Source organism: Haemorhous mexicanus, chromosome 3, assembly GCF_027477595.1.
Source record: "Haemorhous mexicanus isolate bHaeMex1 chromosome 3, bHaeMex1.pri, whole genome shotgun sequence".
NCBI classification, from domain to species: Eukaryota; Metazoa; Chordata; class Aves; order Passeriformes; family Fringillidae; genus Haemorhous; species Haemorhous mexicanus.
Genome location: NC_082343.1, coordinates 4646518 through 4668198, shown reverse-complemented (window position 1 = coordinate 4668198; position 21681 = coordinate 4646518). Strand labels below are relative to the sequence as shown.

Below are 21681 nucleotides of genomic sequence, written 5' to 3'. Positions count from 1 at the left end.
CCTCTGAACAAAATGCCTTGGCAGTGTGGGACAGGCACAGAAAACAGCTCAAAACTATGCTGAGCATTCTGCTGGTGAAATCTGAGCTCCAGGAATGGTTTTAAACCTGACACTTCATAAGGTGTTGAGGCAGGTTTATTAAATCAGCTGCACTGAGACAGAGGTATCGCCTGTTCCATTTGTGATTCCAATGGGGCTGGGTCTGGAGCACAGCGTGCCCTTTCTGCTCCCCACTCTGGCCATGGAGATGCATCAGATGCCAAACACCTTTACGTGTCAGGCATAGGCCAGCATCAGGTGTGGAGCTCAGCAACAGGGAAATGAAGTAGTTCATGCAGCTGGGCAGACAGCAGATCACATAACTCTTCCTGGGCATTGTAATGCTATTGACTTAATGGAACTGCTCACAGGGAGGGGACGTGTGTTAAATTTTGCTGCTTTTAATTACAGCAGCTCCCGTCACAGTGTGCATTTGGAATGATAGGGAAAATGCCTTCCCTGGGCAGGGCTGTGCTGAGTGGGGTCAGAAGGAGCTTGCTGGTACCTGTGGTGAGAGACAAAATGAATCTCAGCTTGGGTTGCTTTATTTTAATAGTTTACTCTTGTTTGAGGAAGAAACTGTGTTTTACTCCTGCCACTTGAGTGGTTGTAGGTTGTATCCTGTTCCTTGGGTGGGAAATGCTTTCAGTACAAAGCTCATGAGCTGTGTTTGGGTCCCAGATCTCACCTTACTGCAGCTGCTTGTTCCACTTACTTTTATAGCAAGCAGAGCTCCCCACCTGAGTAATGAATAATAAACATGAAACTCTCATTTCAAGGAGAAGTAATGTAAGGAAAGTACTTGAATTATTTAGCTAGCCTAAAACACATACCCATGGCAAAGCAAATAATTTTGCTGAAGATTCGATTCAGATATTTAAACAATTTCCCCCACAGTATGGTGTATTTATTTTTCTTCTGAATAAGCATTACTCATAGTTATTTTAATTTGATACATTTCCATACCTGTAATTCTCTATGGTTGGTGCTGAGAGTGCTGTGTGCTGCCAAAACTTGGCTTAGCATCCTGCATTGCTGCAGCACTGCTTGAAAGCTTAATCATGGTGCAGGGAGAGAGGAGTGAGGAGAGGTTTGTATTTCAAATCCAAGGTTATGGTTAAAGGCTGAGCTATGCCACTCCTGGCACTGTTCAACATATGTTTTCAGATATGCTGTCTGGTGGGTAATCTTCCCTTGCATCTCCCCAGAAAGGCACTGGCAGGTTTTTAACAGCTGCAGCCTGGAGCTGGGCTGGCAATAATATCTGTCATTGTCCTCTTTCAGTGGAGACAGGCCCTTTCTGGAAAGGTGCTCTCTGATTCAGCTGTGTGTCACAGGACTGGGCACAATGACCACGGGGTGAAAGCCCAGTGCACACACAGTCAGCTGGGGGATGTCAGGAGGTGCTTCTGGGCTCTGCAACCCCTGTGTCTGAGTGGCTGTCACCATCACTTTCCTCTGTGTGAACTTCAGTGCTCTCTGGAGCAGCTGTGTGCCACCTTTGGGGTCTGGATTCACTGAACAAGAGTCAATCCAGCAGTGCAGCTTGACTTGGGTGAGCGCTGGCTCTTTGTGGGCATGAGCACCTCCCCACATCTGCAGGACTGGGCATCCTTCTGGCAATAACATTTCTGTCTCCTGAGGTCATGGGTGGGTTGTATCTCAAGAGTGCCCGTGGCTGTCCCCTTGCAGTGTGTCAGTGACAGATATAACAAAAGATTTTCAACATCTTGCAGTCTATGAAACACTCATGCATCATCATCATCCTCTTGTTCTAATGTGAAAGGTTTCAAATGAACACACCAGGCACTGATTCCTTAAATTTCATCACCCAGATGCAAGCTGCTGTATTCCAAAGTAGAACAGCTGAGGGCACGTTACAGTGCCTGACTAATGGCTCTGTGTTCTCTGTGGGTGCAGGCATCTTCTTTCCACACTCTTCCACAAGCTGTGAAGTGCCTCTTTGGCAGAGCTTCCATCTCATGTTCATTCTACTTCACTGTCATTGAAGTGAAACTTACTTCCTTTAAGGTGAAGTAAGGCAAAGAGTGAGGAAATAAGAAGTGAGATTTGTAGCCAGAGTCTGATTCTTCACTGCAGGAAGAATCCTGATGGCCCCACATTCCATCAGGATGTTGATATATTTAAACAACAAAGGCAGGAGGTGGTGGTCAGAATAATCTGTGATTGGAACAACGTTCTGAAGGAAAGCTCAGGTAAAGCAAGTGTGATATAATAACAGGAGAAAACCAGTGTTGTTAGTACAGCAGCTGATAATTGATGTTATTAAAGCAGTCTGTGTACCATGAAAACCAGAATACAAAGGGTTGTTTTGGTTTAAAACCAAGAAATCATCTGGGAACTCAACTTTCAATCAGAATCCAGATTTGGAGGGATATGCAACCAGATTGGTTGCCATTCGTGTTGAGCTAATTCACTCTGCAACTGATATGAGAAGAAGGTAACTGATCCTTTCTTCACCAAGTAAGGTATCCCACTGTAGGAAATCATCTTTCACCTGTCCTTGTTCTCTGGTTCTTTGGAAGGTCTTGCTGGAAGACCAGGTAATTCTACCTGCTCTGTAGGAGCCAAAAAGATATCGTGTTTGTGCAAGATTCTTCATTCACAAATCCTCAAGGGTTGGATTTCGTCTGCCTAGGACCATTAGCTAACAGGATTTGTTGTGCAGCTCCTTGGTGCACGAAGCTCTTGCAAAAATCTTAAGAAACAGTTCAGTTGTTCAGCAGATTTTTTCCCACTCAGCCTTTGGGCTGTGAGGTTCAGGTGTGCCATGCTTGCCAGCTCAGGTGCTGTTTTCGGTAGTGTGAGAGTTGTCACCTCCAAAACTTTCCATTCCTTCAGTTAGCTAATTCAATATTAAACTTGGCTACAGTTACTTGCTTTTCTGCTCATTTATATTTTGCCCTTTTATCCTCTGGGTTCATCCAAGTGACCAGAAGGTCTGTGACTCAGCTCTCTGGCCCACAAATTAAAACCAATTTCAAAGTTTATGAAATGAGAGGACTTTTCTAGTCCTAGTGTGGGCAGGAGTGCATTCATTTTCCAGCTCCACCCAAGTGGCCGTGTGTAGGTCGGGGCACTCACTGGTGTTGCACGACGTGGTGTCCATGAGCCTTACAGGGCAAGACAGGAGGCTGCATTTGTTGTGCAGCTTTCCTTAGTTACCCAAAATAGGCTCGTCATTCATGCCAGTCCCTTACATTCTCCCAGCAGCAAGAGGGAAAAAAGCATTAAAATTGTTCCTGAAGATATACTATTGAATTTTTTTTTTTCCTTTTTAATATAATGGAATAGCCATTTCATAAGGTTTAAAAAAATTAGAGAAAACTTCCAGTGGGAAAGTTCTGGGTACCTTATGTGGGCTAATTAGCCCCTTGTGGCCCTGATAATTGAGCCACTCCCTCCACAGCTGCAGTGCAAAAAGTCAGCAGATCAACCCCACAAAGAGGTGAAAAGGAAGATTCTGCCTCTAGTACTCTCCAGGTATCACACACCTGCCTGGCCCTGCTGTCGAGCTTCTCTCTCGTAGCAAAATTTCTGTTTCACTCTGAGCATACAGAATGAAGTTTCAGGTCTCAAACCAATAAAAAAGGGCAAAGTACAATGATTTAGAGCTCAAGAGAGCAAACACTGGATTTGTTCTTGGCTTTGAAAGAGCATACTGAGAATAAGCTCTTGCAGGGTGTTTCCTAAGTATCCTGCACTGGAGCTATCCAGAACTTTAAAATCAGTCACAAATTTTAATAGCAGCAAGTGATAAGAAAGGAGAGCTCAGCATTATAGTGATGCTTGTAAATCAACTTGAAAGGGCATGTGAAGGATTCACTTGAGACTAAACAGAAATAAAAGACCTAGAGCAGTGAAATCTGCTCTGCACTGGTGTGGCAGAGCTGGTTGTCAGCCCATGGGTTTGTTTGGAGCTACAGGGCTAATGCAGGCATACCCAGATTAGCATGAAAGGAGTTATTTTGAAAAATCTTGTTTTGCTCAGATAAAAGTTGATGGAATTATTTCAACAAAAACGTTTCCAAGTGTTGACCTCACCCTATGCTTTCCTTCTGGATTTTACTTCTGGAACAATTTCTTCTGTTGTTTCTAACCTTCCCAGAATGTGCAGGGGCAGTTGTTAGTAGCAGCAGTGTCATTTGGTGTGCTGTGTGCCATGCAGGCACAAAGGGAAGGAGCGGGGCAGCAGAGAGGCTGCTGTACTGCCACACGTCACCTGTGGTGCTGGCTGGGACTCCTGCTGCACACTGTGCTCTTATCAGAGAGCAAGGAAAAGCTCAGCCCATCTGTCACTGTGCATTAATGCATTGGCTTTTAAAGTTGCCTTGGAGAGCTGCTTCTAAAGCAGATAACAAAAACCAGATGATAAATAATACTTCGTTCTTAGTGGGTTTATTTTTAAAGATTATCAGTAGACTGACCCAAAAAGAAGAGCCAGAATCTCTGTGAAATATAAAATAACTGGCAAGTAGAAGCAAACATTGTATTCGCTGATTGAAAATGTATCTCGGTACACAGGTCATTTGTATCTTGCTGCTGTAACAACGTGATCTTTGATTTACGTTGGGCATGGTTTGGGGGTTTGCCCTCTCTCTCTTCAGAATCGAAGTCATGTTGTAAACTACAAGGAGGTGTAAGTCAGGTTCTTGGTAGTTTGATTCGATCCCTGGTTCTGTGTAGCCTCTTGAGTGGAGAGCCAAGGTGCTGAGAAGTCCTGCTGAATGTACTTTAGGAATTGTCTGGAACTGCGTGTGCTTGTCTGCTCCATGGACAGGATTTATGAGTACTTAGTAACAGAGTGGTGCATGACAGTGGTTGCATCCTGGTGAATGACTGTAATCTGGCGTGCATTGTTCAGGGCAGGATGAGCTGGGGCTGGAAAAAGAGGATTATTGTTTCTTTGGGGACGGAGCAGGATAGGAACAGTTCTGGCAGCCCCACTCCGGAAAGTCTGAGTGCTGCCGTCATTTTACGTCTCCACTGAAATCCTTTCAGGACCAAGCACTGTTGGGTTGGACACGTATACAGGAGAGCCCAGCATCTTGCCAGCATGAGCCTGTGTTGATTGATCCCTGGATCCTGGAATTCCTGTTCATTAAGCTCCTGGGCTGGAATACAGGTCCAAATCTGCTTCTCATAGTTCCTTGAGCAGAGCTCCAGGCATGCACCAGTCCTTACGCACAGAGGACTCTGTGCTTGGGCAGCAGTTACAGTAATTTAACAAAATAAGGTACAAGAGAATTCTGTGCTCTAGTTAAGCCTAAATATAAAAAGCCATCTGTACCCAGAGGAAGCCAATGGAAAGCTGATGCAGGTGTGTTGACTCTGTGTGCATAGGTGTATTTGCCTTTGGGATATTACCTGTGAGCTGTGCATGGAGATAATCCTGCAGCACATCAGTCTGCGTGGCCATACCTTTGCATTTCGATACCATGGCACTGCACAGACTTCCCGAGTGAGCTTCCTTAGGTGGGAGCTATGCCTTCATTCCCGGAGCAGCACAGCATGCTGCTCTCCTGTCTGCTCCAGTTTTCCTCATCCATTCATCCCCATGGCATCAGTGAAGAGTAGGAGCACCAGGGGACGTGCTTTTGGCTGCCCCAAAACACTGAGCTGAGTGGGAGGCAGTGTTCAGCATCAGCAGGGCAGGAGTTGTGAAGGGGGGCAGTAAAGAGTTCTGGCTGCAGCAGCTGCTCTGGGAAAGGAAAAATGCTCCCTGGGAGACACCCTCCATGGAGTCAGTGAGAGCTGAGCCAGGCAATGTCTTAAGCCTGGGATAATATGCTGAAGTGGACAATTTAGAGGAGACCTCCCAGCCAGATTGTTACCTGGCATAAACTGGATTTCCCCCTGGCTTCTCTGAGGCCATGCTGTCTCACACCAGCTGGGAACCTGACCAGAGGTGGCCCTTCATGGGAAACCTGAAGACTGAGGAGGCTGCTAATGTTCTTTGCTGCTGGAGTCAATGTTTTAGGGATATTTAATACAGAGAAACCATGAGACCCTTCACTGTGATAATGAGATTGTTTTTAGATAATTTGCTGAATAATCTTAATGGAAAGGATTTCTTCTTTGTAGAAACTACATGCCAATATTGGCAATATAGAGATTTTTTTTCTAAGTTATGACTTCTCTCAGGGGTGAGCTTAGCCATGGATGAATTTCAAAACCTAGTCATGAGTCTGTAATTCAAAAGAAGTCTTTCCACAAAAAATGCGTATGCAGAAGAGAATGTTCTCATCTTATGTCTTTAGCATCTAACTAGCAATGTTTCTGTATTTATGTTATTTATTCAGCCAAATCTGCAATGTGCCTTGCATTTTTTCCTTCTATTTGTTGCTGGGATACTGCCTGAAAGCACTCCCTGAAGTATAAATAATGTCTAACTGAGCACACTGCAAAGTGAAATTCAGTGCAGGATTCAAACATGTTTACTAATTTCTGTTAACCTTGGAGCTCTTCTAATGGGGAAAGATTAGGGATGAAATCATTCCCTCGGATCAGAGCTTTGATTCTTATCTTGAAGTAATATCCTGGAGAGATATAAACCCAGATTGCCTGGAGACAAATTTCCTTGATGGGGAAGCGGCAAAAAGAACAGGAATGGGGATGAGAACCAGCCATGTAGAAAGGGTGATGAAAATCCACTTCTAAGTTCCACTTCTTTAGTTTCCAGCATTCTCCCTAACTGTTTTGAGCTCTTTTAGTGAGCAAGGCACTCACTACTATTTTTTTGCCAATCACTGTGTATGTGCATGTTGTGTGAGGATTTTTTCAAGTTTTTCTTCCTTTATTAAGCCTTGAAGGCAGAGAGGTGTCAAGTGACAGTGTTTGCACATCCCCTTGTACAATATATTTTTATTCAATCCATCATATAAAAATGAAGTCAGTTGCTCTGGATTAATAACATCATGAGTGGGACACAAATAATATTGGTTAATTGATCACTATGCTTTTTTCAGGAGAGTGGCAATTTCCAGATAGGAACATACTCTGGCTTGTGGAGATTTTTAAAGATCACTGTATTCTGCTGCTTGTTTTCACCCAATTTCCACTTTGCTCAAGAGTAGCAGAACATTGAATTGTCATGCCTGAGTGATTATGGTGTAGCAACAGTGTATCTGTGTTCCTGGTCAGACTGAAACAAAAAAGAAAGAAAAACAAAATGGTGCAAAAGGGAGAAAAAGGAGGGTGTACATTTCTGTGTCTGTCTCCCATTCATATAAACATAGGTGCAATTCAGGTGGAAAACAAAGGAGAGAGAGGCAGTGACAATAATGCCAGCTTCTGAAAAAGCAAATCAAAACCCATAAAAAAGAATTTTCTGCATGAAAATGATCATGTGTTTTCACGACAAAATTTCACAGCCAGTGAGTGTGTTAAGTTGTACCTGTGCAGTTTGCTTTATTTGAGCAGGCTTTGTAAGGGCTGTCCATCTATGTCAGGGAGCAAGCCAAGTGCATTCCATGGGCAACAAATAGAACCTGGGAATGTAACTACAGCTTTTCAGGGGTGACTTCCCTGAGTTGGTGAGTTCATGGAGTATGGGAAGCAGTACAGGTTGGGATGCAAACCAACAGAAACAGTCGTTTCTTCTGAAATGTTCTGCAAGTACCTCCTGAAGCTCTTCCCTGCTGTCCTTCCTGGCAGGTGTTTGACTCCTGCAGTTAGCAAGGACATGCTGTTACAAAAGTCATGTCAACTTTCCTGTTAATCTGGGACTTGTGTAAACTGAAACCCGAAACCAGGTGGAACTGACCCAGTTTCAGTAATAAATTGATATTCTGGCCTGGTTTGTGAGAAAATTCCCAAAGGTTTTGGTCTCAGATGTCACAACCTAGAGATTCACCTGGAGCCCAAAGCTGGTTTGTACCTGGGACTCGGAGCTGAGCTGCTGGAAGGCCAGCCCAGACATGGCAGAAGGAAAGCATGTAAACAGACCCTTCTGGAATAAAAATCCCTGTCTCCTACTTTTTAATGGACCTCTTTTCCTTGCCTCTGGATTGCACTGGCACTCCAAAGCCCTTGTGAGTCACAGAGAATGTATCTGGAAGGGACTGGGAGGAACCAGGGACAGCATAGTTGCCACTGTCCTAAAATCCCCTTTAAACAGAAACATTGAGATACTTTCTGCAATGGAAATGTTACTGAAGAGGAGATCTCTTGGTTTGCTTGTATTCATTTCACCAGCATGGGAGAGAGTTACCAAGAGTTGCAGGACATGGCAGGTTACAAACTGAAGGGTTCTGTTCCCTCCAATACCTGCAGCAGAGATAATGAGCTTGGCAGCTTATTTCTGCTTGGTGTGTGGGCTGCTGCTCCCTGCTTCCAGCATGTTAGATAAAAAACTGGAGGGAAACCAGCTAACTCTTCAGGATTCATGTTATGCAAATTGTCAAATAGGGTAAAAATAACTATTTCCTATTACGTTCTAGAACAATCCCCAGTAAAACCTATCTCTCCTTGCTCCAATATATAAGGAAAAGTTTTGTTTTTACTGTGAGGATAGAGGCAAGTATGATAATGAGTTTTCAGCTCCTAATTGTAGCACTTAGGGGATGTGTAGAAACTTTACCCACCTTCAGGAGAGGAGCAAAACGTTACGTGATTTCTCTGGAATTTTAGTTTAATAAATCATCCTTTTTATCTTGGTGGTTTTTTCTTTCTTTTTTTTTTTTTTTTTCCCTAGTTAGCCACCAACTAGAGAATTTACAAGAGCAAGAAAGAGTAAAGAGAAAAGACAAGGGTGATGATTAACCAGACTCATAATTATTGTAAGCTCTGGCTTAGAAACATTGATAATTAGGAATTTGGAAGGCACTTTTGCTGGATCTAACATTAGCTTTTTCCTCAGAAACCCTAGTTTTTTTCCTTTGTGTCAGAACCTGTTCACTTCAGCAGCATTTTTCAGAACCATGTAAAGACAGAGCCCAGGAGAGACCCTTTTGTGTTCTGGGGTAAGCAGCTGTTTCTAAATGTTGCTTGTACCTTCATAATATTATTGTAATCAACCTCTTGTTCTCCTTGAGGCTTTGCAAAGCTCTGATCATGTCAGCTAGGACACTCTGCATTATGGCTAAGTGGATAATCACTTGTGTTTTATTCACTCTGTATAAGTACACAAGCCATCATCACCTGGCAGGTGCTACGAGACAGGGACAATTCAAACCGTGCCAGCAAAAGTTATTGCACCAGTTATGGGCAAAACATTGAGAACAAAATTTAGAGAACAAAAACCCCCCAAAACCCAGCACACCCCTCCCTCCTCAATATGCTAAGATTAATATATGATCTGGCCCTACTTTTTCTCCACTAGTGTAATCACTAATGAATTACACCATGGCCAATTTCCAGCTGTGTTGATGTGATAAGATGCACTTGGCCCAGCACTCCAAAGCTATCTATGGCTTTAAAGCATTCAATCCCCTCCATAACATATTATCTAATTAGTGTTGTCGAGGGCTTAGTCAATTAAAGATAAACAGGGAAAATGAGTAGAACTGGGGTGTCACAAAGGGCTTTGTGCATACCGAGCCTTGTGATCGATCCGGTGCATCATTGCCACATGGCAGCAGAAAAGGGCTCAGGTTCACTCATTTGCAGTCAGCAGCAGCCCAATGGATTAGGCTTGGTGTGACTCACACCAATGGGGAGCTGGCAGGCTGCCCATTTGGAAGCAGCCTTGCTACATAAGGTGTAGCATTTCGCAAACACAGACATGTCCCCATTTTGCTTTGCTCTTTCCACTGAATTCCCACCAACCTGTTCAGCAGAGCATTTAAGATGAATGGCAGTACCCAGCAAAGCAGAGGAAGGCCCTGGCAACTGAGCCTGGCACCAGGGCCAGCCCCAGGAGCTGAACCATCATCAGCAAAGTCTGTCACATCTGCTGCTGGGGGTCACATTGTTCAGCCCAAATGCCAACCTGGATGGCAGCTCAAATGAGGACAGATACTCACAGCAAATGCTGCTGACAACACATCAGGGTCTGGTGTCTCTGTTTGTCAAACCTTGAACAAAATAAGCTCAGGTCAAGCACAGGTTCTTCTCTTTTCCTTTAGCTTTCCCCCCGCTACTCGCCGTGTAGCCTGCATTGCTCCATAGCTGCTGCAATTCCTTCCCTTTAAGGCAGTGTTTAGTGCTACTGGGCAGGCCAGAATTGGGAGGGACAGAGAGGGGACAGGGACAAAAAAAAATATCAAACATCAAATTTTGTTCAGTATCTCCTGAATCTTGTCAGCTTCAGTTGTCCCACAGGGGACAAGCTGAAATGTAAATGTGTGCATGTGGTGTTCATGTTTCATGATGGGGGGGGGGGGGGGGTAAGGCCAGTCTGTGTTTTATATGGGCCTAAGCTAAACAATTATTTTTAGGTTTTAATATTTTCCTTTTTAGGAAGTAATAGTTTACTTCTTAATATTTTTAATAATGACCACGTGCATTAGTGTATTGCCTGCCAGAGGTTTTGGGAAAGCTTTCAGCTGGGGAGAAGTTCCTGACTTATGGCCTTCATGGTGTTAAAAATGCTCCAGTTTTTCCCCGTCAGTCACTTGGACTTTAGTTTTACCTTCTGAGCTCACATAGCAACACCTGTTTGCTCAAGGTGGGACAGAACAAGTTGATATGCCTGCAGGTAGGGCCTGGCTGCCTGCCTGCTCTTGAGGGGAAGGGTTTGCATTTAATTATAACGTAGGTCAGGCATGGCAGGCAAAAGCTGCTGTTGGTAGGAAGCTGCAGGAGAAATATCTGTGATGGAAATAAGCCTGTACTTGTGTGCTGGGCTAAACGTGCTCCTCCAGCTCGGCAGAGTTCACTTTGCTGTGTTAATGGCTCAGCTTACCCAGCTCTTCTCCTGGGAGTTTGGATGCCTTTGGTATTTTATGCTGCCCCTCTTCCCTGGAAACCCCATGGCCAGGGCTGGTGTGGGTGCCTGTGTGCTGGAGGGACAGCTGGCTGCACAAAGATTATCGGGGGAGGGTTTAGCAGGAGCCTGTCACATCAGCCCATTGTTGTCTGGAGAGCAGCATCCTGCCTGCTGGGGCTGCAACTGCAGGTGCTTCCTCAGGTCCCCCTGGCTCCTTCCAGACATGTTTTTAGGGCATGAGCCTGCAGGGTCTGCTCCTCTACACAGCCTCTTTCCTCCCTGTTACTGTAAAACCTGTCTGGGGCAGCTGAGGAGCCCTTTGTAAGCAAGTGGGGTAGTGCTGAAGGGGTTGAAGGCCAGCTTTCAGAAATGTTTTAGGCTCTGCTTGAGGTGTGCTGTGGTACCAGGATTCTTGTCTAAATACAGCTAGACTGAAATAAAGGGATGCACTGAAACACCCCAGTAAAAGCCCTTCTGTATCAATACAAGTAACTCTGGACTAGAGCTATGGTGGTGCTTTAAGTAAAACAGTATAGTTGAAAGCCATAAATATTTTAAATGCATTTATGACCTCAGGAGCAGTGTGCCAGACATTTTCAACAGTCTGTGTGTTTTTGGAAATCCCAGCTTCAGCTGAGAAGTGTCGACTTCCATCACTTCTCCCTAAATCGGCAGTGTTCATGGTTGGACTTTGTGCACATTTGTTCCCTGATGTGTTGGTAATGGGTGGTTGAATTTCCAGCTTGCACCAAGCAGGACCTTGGGCTGCAGTGAGTAGGGGAGTGGGCTGAGCTTCTCCCACAGAAATTGTCCTCACAGAAATTACTATATGGCTTAAACCTTGTGAAATGACGGTATCAAAACAAAGGCAACATTTTGAAATGTTTAATGAAGGGATGGAGTGGGAGGAGGAGAGAACATGGGTTCCAGTGGAAAGGAATTTGGAAATGCAAGAAGAAAAAACATTTGTGTGAACATTATCAGCAGTTTTAAAAATGAACAGGCAAATGTTATATACTGAGACTATGAATGTGGAACTGACCTTTTAATTTCACTTACAACTAAGTGAGGGCTGGGAGCTCACGTCCCTGAGGGAAAACTGACATCCTGTATCTAATACCATCTGCAGGAACTGACTTCCAGGGCCAAGCCCAGCTGCTGCTGCTGCTGTGCACGTTTGTATTTCGGCAGGGTATTGAGGTGCCAGTCAGAGCTCGGCGAGGCATCCTTATTTACGTTAGAGCCCTCCCCCTCAGCGCACAGCCCATTAATCTTGCAGTAATACCCAGCACACTGATAACTGGGCAAGGAGCCACATGCACAGGGCATGTCAAAATCCTCAATATCGTCAAGTAACATAAACCGAAGTGACAGGAATTGCCTGTTTAAAGAACCTTTCGACAAAGCTTTCGTTTGTTCCCGGTGTGCTGGAGCGTACATCTCCCCGCGTCCCCTCCTCGGCTGGTGCTAAATACTGAATGAGCGCTTCTGTGTGCGTGTGGTGCTTCTGCAAGCCGACAGCCCCGCAGATAAATAAAGAAAAGTGCCCTCCTTTTCAAGTGATAGTAATCTGAGACTTTTCCGTTACATGAGGCTCCTAACAAAAGGTTGTAATTCCAGCTGCTTCGCTCGGGAAGGTACCACCGTGCGCGGCGGCGGTGCGGGCAGCGCGGGGCCGGGACCCCGCGGGCAGCCGCTCCCGGGGCGAGGCGGAAGGACTCGCTGGGGCGTTGCATGAGCCGGGCCGCTCTTCCCCTGCTCCGCCGCCCCTTCGCCCTTGGTACAGCCTTCCTTTCCTCCACCGTGCCGTATGGTAATCGAGTGACATCAGCCTGCGCCCGGGCGGCTGCTGTTTATATTACAAACCAGCAGAAAGGTCTGAGGTGTGCGCGGCTCCTGGGAGCGCCGGCCAGGGCGGCAGCGCGTGGCTCCATGCTGCCTTTACTTCGGCCTGAATCGCACGCTTGCTTTCATTTCACTTGGTTTCGCCAGAGCCAGACGAGCATTTGAACCAGATTCAAGCACTTGAGAGTTGCCTGTTGTGGAACTGGGGGAAAAAAACCCCAAAAAACCACCCTCCTGGTGCTTTACGTTTGAATCCATTACAGAGAGCTTACCGCCAAGCCACACTGCTGGATTTTGAACCGAAGCTGTTATTTACTTAGGGCTCAGGGGGGAGCGTTTTCGCTAGGGACTGACGCCAAACTACTGGAGGAAGCTGGGATTTACCTGGATGTGTGGTAAAGAAACTTGTGGTTCCTTTATGCTGCAGTTCATCGTATCTCTGCGCTACCTGTAAATGGAATTACAAAAATCAACCAGTATGCCCGGGCCGTTGTCCCCAGGATATGCAGCTCAGGTGCCGTATAACTATAACCAGTTAGAAGGACGATTCAAGCAGTTACAAGGTAAGCCTGTGCAGGTTTTTTGGAGGTTTTGCCATGCTATGATCCTTGTAAACATGTTAGTCCGGGCTTATTCTCTTTGCACCAAGGTGTTAGTGAGAGAAGACGAAAGTGGTGCTGTGGGAAAAAGCTCTGAGTTCTTTTAAGGGATATTGCGTTGCTTTTCTCACTCCGAAGGTGTCCCGAGCCTTACACGGGGTTAAGGTGTGTGTCCAGCCTCTGAGCCTTGCAATGAGGACTAAGGCAGACCACGTCTCATAGAACAATAAGGGGGAGAGTCAGGAAGCAGCCTGCTATTTATCTTATCCTTAAATAAAGTACAGTTAAAAGTGGCCATCACTCATAAACTGTGCTTGGGTGCAGTTTGCAGTGCAAGGGCCCTTTCCAACCCCTGCGTACCTCCTGCGGGTGGCTTCACTTCTTCAATTGAAGAACAGTTGCATAATTCCCTAACGAATTCGTTTGCTCACGCTATAGATATCTGACAAAGCCCTCGTGTACTTTAACATTCCCAGTTTTCTTTGCTTTTGGACAAGAAGAATGTCCTTTAATATTTTACTCTTAAACTCCCTGTCTGTGTAAGAACCAGAGGTTTCTTTTGGGGGTGCTGTGTGCTCTCTGCAGGGAGGGTAGGCCTCGGCCCAGGCTGCAAACCCCCAGTGCAGGGGGGGAGGATGGGAGCTGCCCAGCAGCTCCGTGCCTCAGGCAGGGTAAAACAAGCTCTGCTGTTTCTCTGTGGAAGACACGTCCCAACAATGAATGAACTCTGGGATGGATTGCAGTTGCAAAATAAAAAAAGAATTCTTCACTGAAACCAAACCTCCTCCTCTAGATCCATGTGACTCTGGAGATAGTCCCAGGGCAGCCTGAGTACAGCGAAGTGCTGCCCTTCTGTGCATGTTTCTTAATTTACTCTGCTCTGTGCTGCAAGTGTGGTCTGTGGTTCCTGTCAGAGAGGGGGCAAGAGCCTGGTTAGTGCAAAGAATGTTCCTATTTGTTGGCTTAAGGAGAGAGGGAAAAAAAATCTTTCATTCATAGCACCTGGTTTCTCTTGTAAACTGGCTCACAGCAATGGCTGCACACCGCATGTAATGAGGCAAAATGACAGCATCCTAAACACTGGGAACAGGGAAACTCCTGGGACAAGGCATGGAAAATCCAGGCTTCAAACTTGCACACGAGGGAATGTGTTAGAGGCTTTATCTTGGACATCTGTCAGATCTTAGGCTGTGGTACTTGTGTTGGAAAGAACTAAGTTTGTGGCATGAAGAAAAACCTGGCTCATGCCTCTTTCTTTGCTGGTTTAGTTAGCAGTCTAAAGAAGGCAGATTTTATCATTTTCAGGGTCACTGCTTCAGGAATCCATTATCTGTGTGTTTACATCACACTGAAAGAGGAAAGCAGACTGCATTGTTGAAAGCACAGAAAGTGAGTTTTCCCTTCAGTGGAATGCACTGAGCTGACTTAAAAAGGTTAAAAAAAGATGCAGTGCTCTCCCTAAAGTACTGCAATTTCCTCCAGCAGAAGAGATAAAGTGCAGTAAATTCTGTGCAGTTTTGCAGCAGACCTTCCTGTGGCTGTTTATTCACATCACAGGCTTGAAAATGAGTGCTGCCAGTGATCTTGTTCAGGGTGGAGCATAGGATAGGTGCAGGCAATGTTGTAAATTATGCACCAGATACTCCATGAAATGCTAAATAACCATAGAAAATACCGTGTGTGATGGAAAGGGAGTGGCTTAACTCTGCTGACACAGAAGAGGTCTTTCCTCAGATTAGTGGCTCTTTGCTTGAAGAATGTCTACAAAGCCATTGTTTTGGAGTTGTAAGATTTTCAGGGCATTCCTGCTGGAAGGCTCTGGTGGGAACACGGAGTGTTCTGTGGCCCTGGGCAAGGCTCAAGCCCAGTGCAGATGAGCTGAATATATGTAATTTTTTTAAATTAGAGATTTATCACCAGTTTTACCTCTTTCACAATGGAGGTGTACAAACAAGTAAGAGCAGATGCATTTCAAATAATCACATACTCCTTGATAATTGTGTCACCCCTCCTGCTCTGGGTAGGAGGGCTCTCTGGAGCAGCACCAGCATCAGCACCACAAAGATTACTGTAACTTCTGCTCATGTCCTTCACACACTGAATTTACCCCTCTTTTCTTCACAGTTCCTACAGTTACCATGTGAATCCCCAACTTTGCACTAGATCATTGCAAGGTACTGTTTAGATCTAGTGAATATTGAGTTTTCTTCAAAAAAAAGCACTTGGCAGTATATTGTTTTGTCTAAAATAATACAGAGCAAGTGCTCAGGCCCTGTAGAAAGAGAAGTCTGAACCAGCAATGGGTAGAAGACAACTCTCTCTGATCTCCTCTTTCCTAAGATAGACAATACATGAGGTTTGACACTGCCAGCTCCACATGAAGAGAGGAGCCAGCCTAATTCTGCCCCAGAATGCTGTGGACTAAGCAAATTCACACCATACATGATTCCCTTGGCACTCCTATGTTCCACCTCTTTTAAATGCCTTGAAGTGATGATTGTAAGGAAACTTGATGATGGTTGTGGGGTGATTAATGCAGATTTTCCAGCCCAGTCCCGCTGGGGCGTGAAACCCAGTGCAGGTTGTGGGACTGCACTGAAGGGACCAGACCGGCCCCTTCTGCATCTGGAAGGGTCACCTGGCAGGGGATCCCAGCTCCCATTTGCCTTGATGGGCCAAAGAGAAGCAGGATGTGGCAGAAGCCATTGCTAGGAGTGAATCAAGACTCTCTCTGTGTCAAAAGTAGCCCTGAAGGCCAGTGTCAATAATCCAGGAGTTAAGCATACTTGAGAGTGCCCGTGAGAAGGTGTGGGGAGAAAAACGCTTTAGCAAGATGTGTTTCCTTTATTAAGTTTCAGTAAGTTCCTATTATGCTTAGTTCACCTGGTCCTGGAATGATAAGTGAGCGATACTATCAGTGGTTGCTATCATCTTAAAGCTAGGCGTGGAGTTTTGGTTCTCATGGCCACTTGTGCAGTAGAGAGGGATCAGGTTGCACGGCTGCAGTTGCTCGCTGCAAGTAAAGACAGAACCCCAAAACTTGTTTGTGGGAAACACGTTGCCATGGAGCTTGTGCAGGTTCTGTCAGTGGAGAGTTTGTCCTGCTACATTGAGGAATTAAAGGCAAATCAAACCAGATGTGCTGTTGTTGTTATAAAACGAAGGCTGACACCCGTGCTATGGTAATGTGGCAGGATCCTGTGGAGTGGCTGGGCACGGGTGTAGGAGCTGGCAGGAAGAGGTTAACGCAAGTCAGGAATTTGGAAGGAGATCCCTGCAGCTGTATCACCTTCCAGCGGGAAGGGTGCACGGGGAAGCAGCTATCATCACTGCTCCAGAGCTCCTTCCCACCCGGTTAGCAGGACAGTGGTATTTATTAACATCTCTGGCATTCGGGAGCTTGATGACTCTATCAGCTCCTGCCCTGTCTTTGGAAAGTTGGGTCTCAGCTCCGGGGCTGTGCCCGAGGTGTGAGATTTCCAGTGGTAATTACAAATGTGAAATCTTGGGGGATGGGGGTGAGCTAGATCGGCACTCCTGATAAGTGCCGGAGGAAAGCCAGCTTTCAAAGGAGCTCTGCCGCGTGTCCTGCTGTGTGGGACATTTCAGGTTTGGGCATTTTTGTAATGCTGCGTTTCAGGCTGGACACCGAGCATTTTAGTGGGAGCCTGGTGTGTTTTGGTGCTCAGGCTGCATGCCATGTTAGAAATAGTATGTTTGAAAAACTGGATGTTGGAATAAGCTGTAGGAAAGGTGAGCTGCCTTTCTCATCAGAGGTGTTTAAGATCAGTTCGAAACTCTGTTTCACGGGGATACAAAGCTGACTGTGGCTGCACAGCACTACCTGCACCAGGAAAGGCAATGCTACTTTATTTCGGGTGTTTGGGGCAAAGCCCCTCGCTCTGATAAAAGAGCCTTTCAGCAGAGGAGCTCCTTGGCTTGGAGTCCTTTGATCTGCAATGACCCAAGGAGGTTTGGCATAAAAAGAGACACACACCACTTCAATTTTTAAGTGGTCACTGGTAATCAGCTTGATCAAGTATGAATATATGTGTAGGTTGGTTCCCATCCATGCTGAAGGACAGCAGGAAGATTTTCTTGGTTTTGTGTTCTCAAGCAGGGCTTTCCCACAGCTTTTGCTGCAAGAAAATCTTCCCCCAAATCCCTGTCTATGCTCAAGGTTAAACAGGGAGCTCCTGCTGCCGACAGAGCAGTTTGCAGGAGTTGCAGTGCTGTCCTGCACAAAGGCAGAGATGCCCTCTGTGACACCAGGATCCTTGGAGTTCCTCCCGGGGGTGCCCTTTGAGCAGCCAGTTTCAGCAGTCCCTTCCTGATTTACCTTGGGAAGGCTTTGAGTCTCCTGGGAGCAGTGACCTGCATAGCTCCAGGCGCTGATTACTGACCTGGGACACCCTACTTTGTCTACCAAATGGGTCACTGGCATTTCTTGTCATGGTAATTTCTGTTAAAGCTGAAATGCAGGGAGGCTGAATTTCATTCTGGATGAAATGTGTCTGGATTACATGGATTTTTGGTTTACCCCCTTCCCCCCCTCCCATGTTCTCAGATCCACCAAAGGTGGAAATTCCTGTTTGTGTGGCAAATTTTGCTTGATTTTCTGGTGTCTGCAATGCTCCAAAGCCTGAATGTGTCACAGCACACTTGAGTCTTTTGGTTTGGGTGAACACCTGAGCACAAGCTGCATGGCTGGAAGTCCTGTCAGATTTGCAAGGAGTTTTAAAGGGATCCCAAAATTACTTAAATGTGCATTTCTGTGATAGATGGGCCCTTATTCCTTCCAGTGTAAAGATCCCTTCAAACATATCCAAATCCTGACTCAGTTTTTGGGCAGAAATTTGCTTTTTTCTGGTCATGGGTTTTGGTACTTGTGGAGATAGAGAAGACAAATTAAAGGAGCTAAGGGTAAGGTATTTCTGCTCATGTGGTCGGTGTTGATACAGGTTGAAAGTAAACATTTAAATTGGATTTGGCTTCTCGCTGAAATAACTGTGAACATTTACAACTCTGAGCTGTTGGCTCAGGTTTTTTGTAGTCTGTTCTCTTCAATTTTCATTTAGAGTATGCTTGTAACATTTAGTTTTTTAACTGTGTAAGGAACTTGATTTAAAAACAATCAGAAATCTCTAGGTGCTCTAGTCTAATTTTGTTTTAAAAAGGGCAGTTCTGGAGCACTTTTTGTGGCTCATTGTGAAATGAAGTAAACAAAGCTTGTAAGCAGATATTTTCACATGGGACAGAGGGGTGTTTTGAATACCCTGCAGGAGATATGTAGCCAGAGCAAAAAGATTTGTGTGGTGCTCAACTGGTGTAAATCTCCACAGCTCATGGATCTGGGAATGCAGCACAGGAATCAGCCCCTGGGTGTTTCTGCATTCCATGTGTCCAAGAAGCTCCCTGTCACAGACCATCCCAATGTTTCATGGGCATGTTGTAATCACCTGGGAGTACAGGCTCCTATCCCAAATATTTTTCCTATCCAAAAGCCCTATTCAAATGGACTGTGGGTTTTGCCATTAAGTTGTGTGGAAAGTGGGGCAATAAAACAAGCCTACGACAGAGATGAAAGTGGTGATAAAACAACAGAACAATGGTTGTCTTCCATTGCTGAGCTCTTTCCTAATTTGGGTTTGGGATTTCCTTTTTCCTTAGTTTCTTTCATCTCACTGTTTTCTGTTGGGTGCATGCTTTGACTGTTAAAGTGATGAGCTGCTATCTAAGCTTAGTAGAAATGGTGAAGAAAATTTAATTATGTGATTTACAAAATCTCCATTCTCTCTTCCCTCTACTAAACTCCTCTTCTGTGAGATCCCAGCACAGGGTGTGTGGTTTGGTAACTGCACCCCTTCTGTTCAGAGTCTGAATTTCATGAGTATTTTATTACTAACAGCTCAGAAGGTCTTTTTGTTCCTGTTTAAGTTGAATTGAGAAGTATTAAGTATCAGCTATTAAGTAGCAGGGTATGACAATGACATCTTTTCCTCATGTGAAAATGAATTATCTTCATTGAATAGATGGGTTTGGGAAAACTCTTATACCAAATATTGGAAATAAGTCTCTGTTGACTTTCAAAGCTGTGGCAGAGGAGGTAGAATATCATAAATAAGGTGGTCGAGAATCTGCTTTGCTCTTCCCAGAAGAAATCAAATCTGAAATTCCATTTGGATGTTTGTATCTGGGCCTGGCAGGTAATGACCTTTATCCCAGTGTGATTGTCCGAGTGAAGTGACGTTTCATCAAAGATTAAAGTTGTTTAATAAGTATTAGTAAACAACTCCCCTCCCACTCAAAACGAGTCCTTTTAAAGTAAAGGGTCATTTGTGGAGAGAGTTAGAAGCTGGTGGATTACTCAGCATTTCAGCAGCTCTGAAATTCAGCGCAGCAGGACCAAGGTGGTGGCTGTTGTAGTGCAGAAGCAGAGCAGAACCTGATGAGCACAGGGGTGCTGGGAGAGCAGGACCTCACTCCCAGCTGTGCCTCCAACATGTCCCTGTTGGGACCCAGAGTCACTGTGGCCCTCCTGTCCACACGGGGAGCCTCGTGCAATTAAGGAGAGCACGTGAGCCCAAAACTGCTCCCTGCTCCTGAAAATGCATCAAGCTGAGTCCTGACATTTCTGTCAGAGGAGGAAGGCCCAGAGGGATGGGAAAGGCCCAGAGGGATGGGGAGCACTCGTGCTTGTGACTTGTGATGCGGAGCCCGAGGTCGCAGTGGCTGGGAGAGCCCACGCTCACACAAAAGCCCTTGTGCACTTGCTGCTGGAGCGAGGGTATCCCGGGCTGAGAGCCTCCTTTGTTGGGAGAGCACTACTGTAGCCAAACTAATATTAACCAGGCTTGTAGCCCTGCTCAATGCCCCACTGTTCCCTAGAAAGGAGCTTACAGAGAAAGGCCCTTCAGTGTGCAGGGAACAGCACAGCCCGGCAGACACGCAGGCAGCCACTGGGACATGGTCTGGGGGCCACGCTCCTGCCTTTTCAAAGGCCTTGTGAAAGAGCTGGCATTACCAAGTGGCCTTTTCATGGGATAACTGGAAGTGCTGATAATCCTCTGTTCAGTCAAGTTTGATTTGTTCATAAAAATGTAAGCTGGAACTTGAAAGGACAAGCCCAGCTACACATACATGACAAAGTGACACTGGAGAGGGTCAGTTTGCTCTTTGGTGGGAATCAGTAGCATGCACAATCCTGCACTGATTTTAGCTAAACTGTTTGGGGAGGAGGTCACAAATATGATTCTTATGTATTATTTATATTAGCAAAAAAGAGCAGTATCATCCCAAATGGCTTTGTACAGAAAGCATATTTGGTGTCCTTGCAGAGTCTTCAAACATCTCTGCCTACAATATTGCCAAAATGGCCGGGCATGTGCTTCTTAGGATTGGTTTGGTTTTGAGACTAGTGGCTTTAAGTTCTCTTGCCTGTTTTAGTTCTGTTGCGACTATTTTCAGGTTGAGGAGTTGGAGAAGTGCTCGCCAAAGGGTCAGTGGAAAAAGTGCAGTGGCAAGGTACAAACATGATCTGTGTGACCACAGTACTCTAATCACAAGCAAAGGGTGACCTTATGCCTTCAAAGATTAAACAAAACAACATGTGGTTACAAAGAGATTTAAGAGTTTATCTGAACAGAATAAATGCTGGCTGCCCAGATTTTTCTTGGAATGAAACCCCTGTGGTTTAATAAAGATACCTAAATTTCATTTAATGGCTTGGCAAACTGCAGAAAATCGGCTCATATGCAGCACCCACTTCTCAGATAGTATAAACCAATGCAGCCCCATTAAAACAAACTGCACAAACAACTGCGTGCTGAGGGATTTTTTTTTCTCTCAAATCTACTCCTCTTCTTACATTTTTCTCAAATAAGAGCTCCCCCTTGGTTTCAGCTCCTCCATGCAAATACCATATATTAGGTTCTACCTTCTCCTTTCAAAAAGCCTCCAAAGCCCAGTTTTTAATGCTCTTTTTGTCCAGGAAGTGTTTCCAGTTTTTGGCAATATGATTTGGTTCCAGGAAAAAAGAGAAGTGAAAACCTGACCATCCCATCTGTAGTCAACTAACTACCGTTTGCTTTGGGTAATAATTAATTCTACATCTACTTTAGTATCTTTCCACGGTTATTTGGAGGGAAGCTAGACCTGGATAGTGCAACGGCTGCTTTTTTCAGGGTGTGTTCCTCTGCCAGCTCAGATTGCCTGGCAATAAAATGGGAGAGACTGCTGTGAAATCACAGATGTGACTGTACTGTGATTGCAGGCTGATATGAGTAAGAGCCATTACGGAATGGCACT

At 45.3% G+C, this 21681-nt stretch overlaps 1 protein-coding gene across 3 annotated transcripts in view; it reads left to right on the top strand.

The window, feature by feature from the left end:
* Window positions 1-21681, top strand: part of SPTBN1 (spectrin beta, non-erythrocytic 1) — a 116154-nt gene that overhangs the window by 34593 nt on the left and 59880 nt on the right. Inside the window, exon 1 of one of the 3 annotated variants that reach the window (XM_059840573.1) lies at window positions 12753-13338. The exons of the other annotated variants lie outside the window; for them this stretch is intronic. Coding sequence (XP_059696556.1) covers window positions 13230-13338 — 109 coding nt within the window. The 5' untranslated portion in view covers window positions 12753-13229. Of the gene's footprint in view, window positions 1-12752; window positions 13339-21681 lie in introns of those variants that run through there. 3 annotated transcript variants of the gene reach the window in all.